The 14,169-nt window shown below is 37.2% G+C and overlaps 1 protein-coding gene across 3 annotated transcripts; it reads right to left on the reverse strand.

Moving 5' to 3' along the window:
- Positions 1-8,005: 8,005 nt before the first annotated feature.
- On the reverse strand, positions 8,006-12,278 carry LOC121971865 (F-box protein SKIP14-like). Of its 3 annotated transcripts, none has more exons than XM_042523344.1 (3): positions 12,098-12,278; positions 10,823-11,962; positions 8,006-9,194 (listed from the first exon to the last, which is right to left on the reverse strand). In XM_042523344.1, exons 2-3 carry the CDS (start codon positions 11,609-11,611, stop codon positions 8,724-8,726), a joined length of 1,260 nt encoding a protein of 419 aa, XP_042379278.1. In that variant the 5' UTR covers positions 11,612-11,962; positions 12,098-12,278; the 3' UTR covers positions 8,006-8,723. The 3 variants fall into 3 exon arrangements, with proteins under 3 accessions (XP_042379278.1, XP_042379277.1, XP_042379276.1); XM_042523343.1 differs by having other exon boundaries at positions 12,094-12,278; XM_042523342.1 differs by having other exon boundaries at positions 10,823-12,278.
- Between the last annotated feature and the right edge of the window lie 1,891 nt (positions 12,279-14,169).

The following is a 14,169-nucleotide window of genomic DNA, read 5'->3' on the forward strand; positions in this document are numbered from 1 at the left end:
GCTCTTTTGTAGAGCTGATCCCCGATCATGGTGAATCACGCAACCCTCTTCTTCAACAAATGAGCTTCTTTTTAATCAGCTGGTGTGGCGTCCGATCCCGATCAGAGGAACTCTATCAGCGGCGTCCTCCAGCCGCATGAGAATTCTATCCCGTCCATTCTTTCGATGTGTGTCACTAGTGAGACTTGCTAAATCACGACCGGTGATAATGAGCTGACTAGCTTAGCGAGCTCATCCGTGGCCTGGTTATCCGATTGGGAGATCTTCTGGATAACCACTTCTTGAAAATCGACCTTCAATTTTTCGAAAGCTTCAGTGTATAGCTTGAACCGGGCATTACTTATCTCAAACTTGCCCAATAGCTATTGAGCTGTCAGCTGAGAATCCGAATGGATGAGGACTCTCGTGGCTCCTACATGCTGAGCCGCCTGTAAACCAGCTATCAAGGTCTCATACTCGGCTTCGTTATTTGTAGCCCGATAATCTAGTCGCACGGACAACTGTATGTTGTCCTCTCGTGGTGAAATCAAGAGAATGTCAATTCTGCTACCTTATCGAGTGGATAAGTCATCTACATATATTTTCTAAGTCGTGTCCGGCTCGACGTTCTCGACCTCGGTGACAAAATCAACTAAGGCATGGGCCTTGATTGTCGTTCACAGTTGACACTGTATGTCAAATTCACTCAGCTAGGTAATCCATTTGATCAACCGTTTGGATGCTTCTGGGTTAAGGAGGACTTTCCTAGGGCGTTGTTTATCATCACCATGATCGGATGTGATAGAAAATATGGTCGGAGTCTCTGAGCGGCGAGTACTAATGCGTAGGCTAATTTTCGAAACTGATGTAGCAGGATTCTGCATATTTTAATAAATGACTTAGAAAATATACAGACTATTGCTCAGGGTCGTTTTACCTCACCAACACCGAGCCAACTGCATACTTTGTTGAGGACAAGTAAACCCAGAGTTGCTCACCGATGTTGGGTTTCACCAGTACAGGTAGGGAGGTAAGGTACTCCTTAAGTTCCTCCAGCTCCTTGTCACACTCTGTGTCCCATTGGAACTTCATCGCTCTGCACAACACCTTGAATAACGAGTGACTTCGATCAGACGATTAAAGATGAACCTTGATAACACGGTGATCTGACCAGTCAGCCGTTGGTCCTCCTTCAAGTTGTGGGAAGGGTGCATGTCTTGCAGCGCTTTCACCTTGCTTGGATTCGCCTCAATCCCTTGCTCGGTGATGATATAACCCAGGAAGTAGCCACTCCTTGCTCCGAACAGGCAATTGTTTGGATTCGGCTTAATTCCATAGGCCCTCAAAGTTTGGCAGGTTTCCTTGATATCTGCACAAAGGTCAGTAGTTCGAAGGGATTTTATCAAGATGTCATCGACATATACCTCCATGTTGTGGATGGTCTACCATCAGAACACCTTGTTCATCAGTCTCTGATACGTGGCGTCAGCATTCTTCAATCCGAATGACATGACGTTGTAGCAGTAAGTCTCATCGACAGTGATGAAGTTAACCTTCTCTTGATCGACTCGGGTGAGCGACACTTGGTGGTAACCTTGATATGCGTCAAGCATGCAGATCAGTTTACAACCCGCCGTGTAATCACCATTTGGTCTATCTAGGGCAAGGGATAGAAGTCTTTTAAGCAAGTCTTATTCAGATCATGGAAGTCAATGCAGACTCACCGCTTGTTACTCGGCTTGGAGACCAACACAACGTTGGTCAACTAGCTCAAAAATTATACGTCGCGGATGTGACCTGCTTCCAGCAACTTTTTAATCTCCACTCGAATAATTTGATTTGCTCTGCGCTGAAGTCCCTCTTCCTCTGTTTCACCGGCTAAGCGTTCGGTCGGACATGAAGCTCATGGTGAGCTATGCTTGGCGAGATGCTCGGGACCTCATGTGTCGACCAGGTGAACACATCATGGTTTCGCCTAAGGCAAGCGACCAGCTCTGCCTTCTTGTCCTTTGTCAGGTCGACGACGACAAATGTAGTGGCTTCTAGTGGAGTGGGATGGATCTAAACCTCATCCTTTTCCTCATAAACCAATGCGGGAGATTCTTCCATAATGGCGTTCACTTCCAGGTATAGGATTTTCCGCGTAACCCTTGCTTCAAATTTGACCATCTCGACGTAGCACAGTTGAGCGACCAATTGATCACCTTTAACTTTGCTCACCTCGTTGTCCACCGGAAACTTGATCTTCTGGCAGAAAGTGGATACCACCGCTCGAAACTCATTCAGGGTCGGTCGATCCAATATGATATTGTAGGCGGACGACACGTCCACCATATTGAAGTTTGTAGTTCTAGCCCTCTTGAGAGGTTTCTCTCTGAGAGATATGACTAGCCAAGTCTGGCCGATCAACAATATTTCATTACCGGTAAACCCATAGAGCGGGGTAGTCATGGGCTGTAGTTCGCTCCGATCGATTTGCAACTGATCAAATGCCTTCTTGAATATTGTATTCACCGAGCTGCCTATATCAATAAAAGTCCGGTGAATGGTATAGTTGGCGATTACCGTCCAGATGATCATGTGTCATCATGAGGGATCTCCACTCCCTCTAAGTCTCGGGGGCCGAAGTTGATCTTGGGTCCCTCGGCCTTTTCCTTGATACATCCAACATGTATCTCCAGTCGTCGGGCGTGCGACTTTCTCTCTTGATTCGAATCATCGTCGATCACCCCACCGACGATCATTCTAATTTCAACACGAGCGGCATTACTTCGGTTTTCCTCCTTTCGAGCTGAGGGTATAGTCGGCTTATTAGAGGCTCGGACGAGACTTGTGTTATTTTTCCTATGGGGCTAACGATGGCGTTGTTCGTCTGCCCATCTGTCTTCTTCTCTACACCCATTCGATCGACGTCGATGTCATCACTCAAGATTCGGTGAGCGACGACGGTATCTTGGAGGAACTAGTCAATTGGAAATTGACGTCAGATTGTAGCAGTCGCGCGTGTTGTGCATCATCGACTGATGGAAGGAGCAAAACAATGATGTTCATGACTTGCCTTTTACAGCTTTTGGTGACTTGCTGCTACATGTGTTCTTGGCTTCTGGTGTGGTTGTGTTGCTCCCCGTTGGAGGCCTTTCGACGGTTGATGATGGTGCCTACTCCGGCGCTCCACGAGAGAAGTATGTTTGGTAGGGGCTTCATTCCTCTACGCCGCTTGAGCTTCCTCCATATTTATGTATTCGGTGGCTCTCCGGAGTAGGTGGTCAAAGTCTTTTGACGGCCTCCGGATAAGGGAGCAGAAGAGTTTTCCTTTAGTAAGATCCTGGGCAAAGACATTTACTAATATCTCCGAGGAGACCGATGGAATGTTCATGCCCACCTAGTTGAACAGCTTGATGTAGGCCCTTAGTGCCACCTTGGGCCCTTGCTTCAACACGAACAGATTAACGTTTGTCTTTTGGTAGCGGCGACTACTGTCGAAGTGGTGCAAGAATGTCGATCGAAAATCTTTGAAATTAAACTGTGAATTAATTTGATCGACAGTTGTCTGAACCAGTGCTGCACCAATCCATAATAGGTGGTGAGAAAGACTCGACACTTCACTCCATCGGTGTACTGATGGAGTGTGGTCGTGTTATCGAACTTGACCAGGTGGTCGTCTGGATTGCTCATCCCACTGTATTCCTCGATCGTCAGCAGGGTGTAATGTCGGGGGTAGGGGTGGTCCAGGATCCTCTGAGAGAATTGTCAGTTGATCTACTCTGGCAAATCATCATCCTGTGGTGCTTTCCCTTTCCGTGCATCCCGCACTGTCACGTCATCCGATGAAGATCCTGGTTCCTTGGCTGCTCGGCACTGCTCCTCTAATGGAGTATGGAACAATGCCCGATGGAAGGGAATTGACGTGTTGGGCGCATCCCCGTATGTACCGGTCAACTTCTTATTTTATTCCCGAATTGATATATACTCCACTCGGTCCCTATATCCGGCTTGATGGCCCGTTGATGATGCCATGAGCTCATGTACCTGGTGCTCGGATAACGTTTGTTGCTGTTGTTGCTTCACCATTTTTGCTACTCGGGATCAGCATATCCAGCTCTTCCTTTTTTAAAATCATCATGGTGAGTTGTCCAACGTCCTCCATATTCATGTATCAGATGCAGGCTACATTCCCACAAACAATGTCAATATGATCCTATCCAAAAATCGTGGAGATGGCTGGCTGGAGATGTGACTGCTGTATTGACTTGATATAAATCTCACTTCGCTCCGTAACATAAGAAATGTCAGTGTTGAGCCAGGGAATGGGTCTCAGACGTTGACCCTCTGACACTCAAGTCAGTCACTGAAAAGATGGAAGGAAGTGGAGCAATAGTAAACACAGACGTTAATAGTAAATAATGCATGTCTCTGTCGATGCACGAACCCCCCTTTATATAGTACCATGGTGGGCAACGCGCACGTTCTCCAAGGCACGGGCATGCTTTCCCAACCATCCCATGAAAGGACATGTCAGAAAAGTATCTCTGACACTATACCTTAACAAGATATGTAAATCCATGATGAGACAGTAGAGACTTCCGTTGTACGATCCACCTGTTAGCCATGTCTTGTGTCGACGACACTATCTCCCAGAATGATACTAAGAGATACATCAATGATCCCTCTGCTCGGTCAAGCGGGGTAGTCGGTCGGTTGGGGACTCCTCAACTCGGTCGACTTCGGCTGCTCTTCCCTACGATAACTAGGTCCAGTAGACTGTCTCCACCTGACCGAACAAACGCTCTGGTCTCATTCCTCGATCCATACTAAGCGCCTGACGATCAGGCCGTAGCGTTCTGCTCAAAAGAAGTCATCTGCCAATCGGACATCGCATGCCTCGATTGACAATTGTAGTCAACCTTCCCTCGACCACTATGGGTGAGCTTGTTGACTCCCTGATATTGATCACCTTAACTTTAACCTTTATATTAATAGCTAACCCCGCTTTGATCTAAATTGGGCGGACCCTCCCATTATTACCGCATCACTTCATATTATGTTGAAAACAATAAACCACTATAAAGCAATTAGAGTTTATAGAAGTAGTTTTAAAATGATAAAAGGGAGAGCTTGATCTACAAATTTGATAAAAATTCAAATAGAGCTTTTTTATTTTATTATTATTAAAAAGCACATCATTTTAAAAGATATAGTAAAAAGACATCTTATATCGCAGCAAACAATTCATAAGACGATTTAGTATTATTAGTTCAATGGTAAAATAAAAATAGATAAATTATAAAGGATATTTTATCCTATAAAAGATCATGCATCCAATCCAAGGAGGTGGATTTCCTAAAATCATCCTATATTTAATGCTGTGCTGTAGCAACTTTAATCAAAATTATTCCCATGGGAGTATCTTTGATCAACATTATTCCACAGGCTAAATAACTTTGATCTAAGTTGCTATAATTTTGATCAAATTTATTGAGTAATATCAAAATGATGCCCTCTATTTTTGAATCATCAAGATGATATCTAACTTTGATTTTTTTAATCAAATGGCATCACCCTACCCTATGTATAATTACTCAACTATCTTATTCCCACAGAATGTTCAATTGAGGATGATAGATTTGTTACAATGGGATAAAAGATTAATTTTCGACATACACATGCTCTCAGGAAAAAAAACTCCTCCTACCCCCTAGCCACTTGGCAATTAGCTATAAGTTGACATTGTGATTTACTTCTCTTCACATATAAGGGAACGAGCTATGAGAACGTCTGGAATGAATATAATCACCTTTTACTATAATTATCCAACTATCTTTCACTACATTTTTTTTCCATTATTATCCCTCGTCTATATTTCTCACATAAATCGCGAACCAGAGGCGCGTTGTAACAACTATAAAATCGTAACTACTACAACTGAATTGTCACATAATTATAACAATTACAGTTTCATAGTTACTACAGAGTTATAGCAAATATAAAATCGTATATAGCTGTCACAACATGAATGTTAGGTAAGCTTTGAAATATAATAACTTTTAATTCCGGTTAAACCACGAGATGTATAATGTATCAAATCAAAACTTACTCAAAGATCGACATTTGTTACCTGGTTTAACCCATAATTGCCAAGCATTAGACCCAAAAACATTATTTAAAACCTTTTTAGAGGCTTCAAAAAGTTTTAATTCTCTTTATTAAGACTATTTTTCATGTTGTAGCAACATGATTTTATAGTTGCTACATCGCGTCCGACCAGTTCAAGATTAATGCGGAAGATATATATAGGATAATAATTAAAATAATACTAGATAATAGTTAGGTTATTTTACTAGGGATGAGTATCCAATAAAAAATCAAAGTGAATGTCCTTTAACGATTTTGAGAGTTAAAAAAAAACGTGCTTTCTTAATTTTTACCCAAATTTATTTATGTTATAGTAATTCTAGTCCAAATTATTCTAAATATAACTGTAGTTCAAAGACCAACATGCGATGTACAATGTAATGTTACATTTTGAAAATTAACATCACTTAAATGTGATACTACATATTAAAAATGTCCTCGGGATCATGATATTATGATAGGACATTCATATTATCATCCAGACATCTATGATTCAAATTCTAACTACGACATATTTACAGAAAAATAATCAATGAGATTAAGTGAGATTATCATTTTTACATATTAAAAATTAACACCACTTAAATGCTACATTCCATAAATCAACATCATTTGGTATTGTATATACCCTCAAAACCATGCTGCATTTCATAAATCAACATCATTTTGGTATTGCATAAAACATTCCATGAATCATCATCATTTTGGCATTGCATATACCTTCAAAACCAATACCATTGTGGTATTTTATTTTGAAAACCAACACCATCCTAATGTTTGAAGAACTATGATGCAAGGAATAAAATGAGAAACAAATACACCCTTTAACAAATTTACCAAGACACTTTATGATATTATACACTTCCAATTTGTTTTTACCTCAATGGGGGCAAAGTAATAGACAGAGTTACATATTGGTGGGAATTATCATAAGATAGGAAGTACGACCCCAAGATTTGCCTAACTGTAGCTGAATGACATTACAAATAAAGTATATATTTAAAATGAAAGAAAAGCTCGGTAAATACAATCCTATTGCACAAGCATTTAAAATAACAATAGAGAGATTCCAATGCATTTTTGAGTAATATCTTTGTTGGTTCCTTCTCAAGAACACAAATATCATGTAAAAATTCCATACCAGATAGATTTTGGTAGAAGAACAAAACATAAACAATAACCATGTGATTGTCAAAGAATTTCATACTTACAAAATCCAGCCAAGAAGTAAATGTATTAATGACTAAGAACATAACATTTATCGCTAGCCATTGCACACTTCTGTTACAGTCTGAAGCATTGGATTAGTTGAACAATATAATATACATGCAATTGAGCGTAGAAGAACAAATATCTTCTGATACAATCTGAAGATTTCTAACTTGTTAACATGCTCCTTTCCCCAAATTTAGAATGTTAAAATTGTTTTAGAAATTCTAGCTTTCAACTTCCAACAAGGATCCAATTTTATCACTGTTATGCAAATATAATAACAAGCAGAATCAAGATTCTTAAGTTTGAAACAGCATATTGCTAATCAGCAAACAGTTGGATTGCATTCGATAAGTCGGATCAGCATTCTTTACTTGTGCCATTGTGCCATCATAAGGGAGCATTCTCTAAATGAAATTGGAGGCAGAATTGAAGGACACCAACATTCAAGGTGGTATCGCTCCAAGTCCACCAGCACTTGAGCCAATGACCAATTGTAGGTATATGAGGGAAGTGAGCTCATAAACTCTTCAATATGGTTTTAGTCGACATGCGCTCAGACTCTGCAAGTGAATCTCAAACTTCCATTGTTTTTACTGCAATGAAAATGGAAAACAAAATTGACTCATAGTTCATGGAACTACAAATTAAAGTGCGTTAAATGGTAAGCAAATAAAACTACCTGGAAACCAAACTTCATATTTCATAATTCAAATAATTCGGATCATATGCAGAATAACAAAGGATGTACTTGATATTGTCGCTTTCTTCTACCATCTTTTTCCTCATCTTTTGGGTAAATATTGCTCTAGTTTCATACTCGCTTCTCCTGATCATAAGCATGATAACAAAGGGTGTTCTTGACATTATCACTTGCTTCTACCATTTTTTTCTCATCTTTTGGGTAGATATTGCTCCTGTTTCATACTTGCTTGGCCAGTTAAAGGGCAGACGTATGAAGTTCTGTATTGAACAATAGACCAGCAAAAAATAATAGGTGGCCAAACTTATATTTCTTCGATATATGAGCAAAATCATCCATCTAAGTGCTCAGTTGTTCTACTTGTAGCTCCATCCAACAATTTGAACATGAACATACATATTTGAGGCGGAAAATTTCAACATGCCTGCATCTCTGATTTTTTTTTTTTTTTTTTGGCATTTGGATTTATAAATCACTAGAACTTCATCGTTGCTTGAAGGAAATGCTGGTGGCCCAGAAAGGCATAGAAATATGAAGCTTCCATTTTTGCAATACCCCCATATAAATATTGAAAGGGTGGGGGAACTTTGAATTCTCCAATAAAATTAAGCAAATGCATTGCCTATTAACCAATTGAATGGATAGCCAACAGTCTAAGGTTGCAAATTCACGTTTTTTTTTCAGTATTCTTGATGCTCTAAAATTTCTCCTGTAGTTCCTTCCAACAATCTGAACACAAATATTCGAGACAAAAGGTCTCTACATACCTGCAGTCTTTGATACATTTTCCACACTGGATGCATCTTGCAATGCAAATGTCACAGGCTCTGCATTGCGTAAAACCTCTTCCTTGACAACTCTCTGAAGGACAATCATAGACTAGTTTGTACTTTTTGCAAAGTGGGCACATTTCAATGTCAATAGCACGATCATCAACCCAACCAAGAGATGATCGACTAGTGTAATAGAACCTCAATTTCTGAGCTTGGGTTTGTTGATGTTGGTCTGCGTGTAGCAACAACTTCAACTCTTCATATTGTTCTTGGGATACACTGAAAAGTCTACCAAGCTTGAGCTGCTCAATTCCTGGTGAACATTTTGACTGATATTCCTTGAGGATGTTTATTATACTTTCAAGGCTTAGTCTTACACACCCAGGAATATGCAACTGTCATACCCCATAGAATCAATCATTAGTATAACATGCCATTGTATAAAGTCAAAGTTTGGGAAAGAGGTGCATATATAACATTTTTCACAAATCTAAGATGACTTGACTTCACTTAAATAATAGAGAAAAGTCATCTCTCACATTTATTTACTAGACCAGTTGTGGTTAATCCTATAGAAAATCTACAGGAAATCAGAAAAAAAATATTTCTCATGAATTATAGAATTGCTTGTTAACTTACTTAAGAATGGTAAATAAATAATGATATTTATTGAACTATTTATTACATGAAAAATCAAATAACAGAGTCCAAACCTCATAAATTCCCATGGCCATAAATATGATTTCGGTACCAATACATACCCCATTTAATGGATGACTCCTTATTTGGCTAATTGCTCTTGTTCTATTTGAGTGCAGCGGGAGGGAAAGGCAAAACAAATGAATTGCTCACCATAGGGATAAGCATAGGTTTGGCTACCAGCATTCCAGATAAGTAGAAAAGCAATGCAGAAATGAGAGTAGGGTGAGTGTCCTATTGTAGATTTATGTTAGTACTTAGTTTCTTATTATGAATCCAAATTCACATCATGGTGTAAATTCATTGCTAAACACCATAATACTCATGAAAAATTGGAAAACCTTTTCACTGGTAAAAGATATATTATTATTATTATTATTATTATTATTCAGTGAAAATAATGAATTAGTGAGGTTTTTCAAGGTCTCAAACAGAAAATTGTAAGGCCTTAACTAAAGTTGCCAACATAGATCCAATACAAAGAATTTGAATAAACAAAACAATATTGTCTTTTCAACAAGCAGAAAAAGAAAGTCCCATTGATGATGACATATGCCATGGAAGAACAAGCCTATGAACTTTGTGAGGATGCCTTAAAAATACAATTGGATTGTAAGGAGATTCATTAACCTTTATAAGTGCATATCATTAGTAAATTAAATTATTCTTGTATTTTTTATATACCTAATAGTACACTTATAGTGATCTATCAACTGTGATGCGAGATGATAGGAAAGCATAAAGCTAGTACGATTAGATGTTCTAGTAGTAGCAGTTTAGAGCCAAGACATCATCTTTGTGGTAAAACTAATATGTGTTATGTTTTTGCTATGTGATAGTAATAGGTAACCTCATGCCATTATGGATAGTAAAGTCTATACAAGTATGTAAGTGACTTGTCTTTACTAGGTAACCTACCTAGTGATAATAGGGCTTCTATAGCAAAAAGGGTGCATCTAGTCAAAGCCTACAGGCATAGTTACGGCTAGGCAAGTATGTAAGTGGAATTCATAAGAACACAAAAAGTCATTTGGTAATTTACCTCGTATTTATGAGGCTTTCCAATGCAAAATGGGTGTGAAGAGCCTATGAGGCATTCCAATTGAGAATAGCACAAAAATAATTTAAGATAACTCATTTAGTGAAGAAATTCCATGCAGTTAGAAGATTAGCAGGCAGTTTGTCAATTGATATTTTTGTCTATATGGCTAGTAGACAATGTGACAACCAGGCATCATTTTGGGAAATCTATACAGGTAAGTGGCAAGAATGAAATTAGAATGTTTTGCACCAAGTATTTACTCAACAGAAAAAATACACTAACCTTCTTTAGACTCAGATTATTGTCCAACACACACTTCAAGCCTTCATCTGTAATCCTTGGACAACCTATCAGACTCAAAGATTGCAAGTTCCCTTGAGCTCTCCTGGTTAGTTGCAGGAGAACATCATCTGTTATCTTCTCACTCAGTGGAGAATCTATTAGCATAGATCTCCACAAAAGAGAATCATTTCGAACAGCTGAACGCAAGGGCCTGCAGACCCTTTCAAGTGAGAGGAGATCTCGAAGATCCATATATCTAAGTGAGAAGATAAGTCCATCGTGTGGAAGTCCCTCATCTCCTCCACTAAAGTGGGTATTGTCTTCACAATAGAGGTTCAAAGATTCACCGTCTATTAAGCCAGTTTCAGACTCTTCATCAAGACTATCATGAACAGAGAATCCTTCAAAGCTTTCAATTGGCCAACCATCAAGCTCTTCTGCCCTAGCATCATAGTTAAATTGAGTTTCAGGCGAGCAAACCAAACTCCATCCAAAGAAGTCCCTACAGCTAGCCTTAAATAAGCCATCTAGAGCAGCTCCCATATTTCTGTTTAACTCCATCCCAAATGGGTCATCAGGTAACAGATCAACAGGATCACAAACATCGTCTATTGCTGACAACGACTGGTTGCCCCCAACAACGCAGTCAAAAGCATTTACAACCTCCCAGCCAGACAAAAATGGGTACACACAGATTTGGCTCCCCTCGAACACCGATAGGTAGGATTCATTATCAGAATGGACAAATGGGACAGGAAGCATAGAACGAGAAGAAAAATTCAATGCCATCCTCAAACCTAATGACCAGAATGACCAGTATTTGATTCTTCAGCACAAAATTGTGAATCAAAGGAATTTCAATCCAAACTCCGGTTCTTTAACGATTTGTCTTTACAGAAACCTAATCTAATTTTCATGACCCAAGAAATTCGTCAACTTTGAATAATAAACAGAAAATGCCAGCTCAAAAGTTCCAGAGGCCTAAGCAAACCCTCAATTTAGCCAAAGGGGAAAAAAAACAAACCCTCAAACAATTATCAAGCTTCTTAAGTCGAATTACCAGAGATCATATTTTTTCAACCGAACAGTAGAACAATCCGATATGCTGATCTACTACAACCTCGAACCAATCCACAATACCTTCGAAACAAATAAAAATGATGCAAAGATCAGCCTTTTCAGCCACCAGATCGATAGAACCTCAAGGCCGCCACCAATACAAAAGAGAATGAGAAGGGAGAGCCAAATTAAGGGTAAAGGAAGAAAGGAACCTACAACACCGGAGATAACGGGAGAAGAACCACTCAAAACCTCAACTTTTCCCCTTTCTGCGGACCGATCGATGAGCCACGAAACCGTCTATTCCTCCCCTCTTCTTCGGCCTTGCGAGCGACGAGGCGCAAGAGAAGAGAAACAAGGAACACGGCGATTTATCCCAAATTTAGTAGAGCTTCCTTGCCCTTCTTTTACAGGAATCCCCCTTTATAATTCTAAATCCCAACCATTTACATTTGCGATTTGGTCAAAGATCAAAGACCATTTTAATAAGAAGCACACTCTAATTTTTAAAATATCAAAATAACCCTTTATTTTATTTTTTATTTTAAAACTATTTTTATTTCAATTTTAATCAAAATTATTGTAATATATAATAATTTTATTCCAAACTATTATGGGAATAAAATTTTATATACCGATAAAAATAAATAAATAAATACATAAATAGGTAAATGTGAGAATGCTATAAATACAAGGGTATAGATGAAAGAATGAAGCTGGGGTGGATGAACACGTGCTAGGTGAGGAAGAGCGATTTGACGACACGAGAGTGTAGCTGCCAGGAGATCTAGACCGTTCGGTTTGCCAATGAATGTTATAGTAAAATGACTTTAAATATTTATTTTAATAGTTATCTTTTCTTTTTTTAAAAAAAATCCAATTACTTCGCGTGAATTGCTTGTCGCCCAAGTTATTGAATAAAACAAATAGAATAAAAATTAATCCGATTTAACACGTGAATTTTAAATTATTTCAAATCAATGAATAAGAAATAATAAGATTAAATTGCTTGTCGCCTAAGTTATTGATTATTATTGTTGTAAAAATAATAAGATTAAATTTCAAAAGAACATTTAAAAGCAACTAATTGATTATTATTATTTATTAGTTTTAAGGACTTATTTTTATTGCTTTATTTAAAAAATGATTAATGGATATATTCTTTTGGAGTGAAAGATAATATTGTTTATCTTAGCGCCAATTTATAGGGACGGACGCGGTTAAAAATTAATCCTAAATTTATATAAACACTCATAGGGTGCGTTTGATTCAAGTCATCATGTATAATCTTGGTTATGTGATTACCAGGTAATCACATAACTAAGGTTATAGGGAATAAAACATAACCAAATGTTGTTTGGTTCAACTTAAGTAATACAACAAAAACTTGTTTGTTTGAAGGTTTTAATGAATACCTTAGTTTAATATTTTACCGTATTACCCTTAGTTACAAAACCAACTATACATAATAATAATAATATTATTATTATTATTATTTATTATTATTATTATTATTATTTATTTTTTAATATTTTTTTACTTTTCTTTTTTCTGTATATTTTTTTAGTTTTTTATGTGTTTTTTATTTTTTAATGTTTTTATATTTTTATATTATTTATATTTATATTTTTTTTGTTTTTTTACATTTTTTAAATTTTAATTTTTTTTAATTTTTTTTTTTAAAAAAATTTTATAATTTTTTTAAAATTTTTAAATTTTTTAAAATTTTTAAATTTTTTAAATTTTTAAATTTTTATAATTTTTTTAAAAAAATTTAAATTTTTATAATTTTTTTAAAAATTTTTAAATTTTTATAATTTTTTAAAAAAATTTTAAAATTTTTTAACATTTTTATTTTTAAAATTTTTATTTTTTTATGTTTTTTATTTTTAAAATTATTTTTTTAAAAAAAAATTAAAATTTTAAATTTTTTAAAACATTTTTTTTATTTTTTTCTCTTTTTTTCATGTTTTTTCTTATCGGAGGGTATTTTTGGTAAAAAAATTCGTTAACCCCGGAATCAACAAAAACCTTAGTTTTCTGAGGTTTTCCGATTCCGGGCTGCATGACCCTTTTACTGACGAGTGTCGGGCATGAAACATTACTTGGGAATCATCGAATACCTAAACCAAATAAGGTTTTTGTTGATAACCTTGGATGGATAACCAAGGTTATCAAGAATAACCCTGAACCAAACGCATCCGATATCCTATAAGGGATGGACAGTGGATATGTTCTTTTAACCGAGTGTAAAATTATGATCCAATTAAATTGTGTGACTATAAAAT

This window comes from Zingiber officinale, chromosome 4A, assembly GCF_018446385.1.
Source record: "Zingiber officinale cultivar Zhangliang chromosome 4A, Zo_v1.1, whole genome shotgun sequence".
In the NCBI taxonomy this organism is placed as follows: Eukaryota; Viridiplantae; Streptophyta; class Magnoliopsida; order Zingiberales; family Zingiberaceae; genus Zingiber; species Zingiber officinale.

Coding starts and splice junctions, on each gene's coding strand:
- LOC121971865 (XM_042523344.1), bottom strand. CDS start 11,611: ATGGCATTGAATTTTTCTTCTCGTTCTATGCTTCCTGTCCCATTTGTC. Junction 9,195..10,822: donor ATAATCTGAGTCTAAAGAAG/GTTAGTGTATTT, acceptor GGGGTATGACAG/TTGCATATTCCTGGGTGTGT.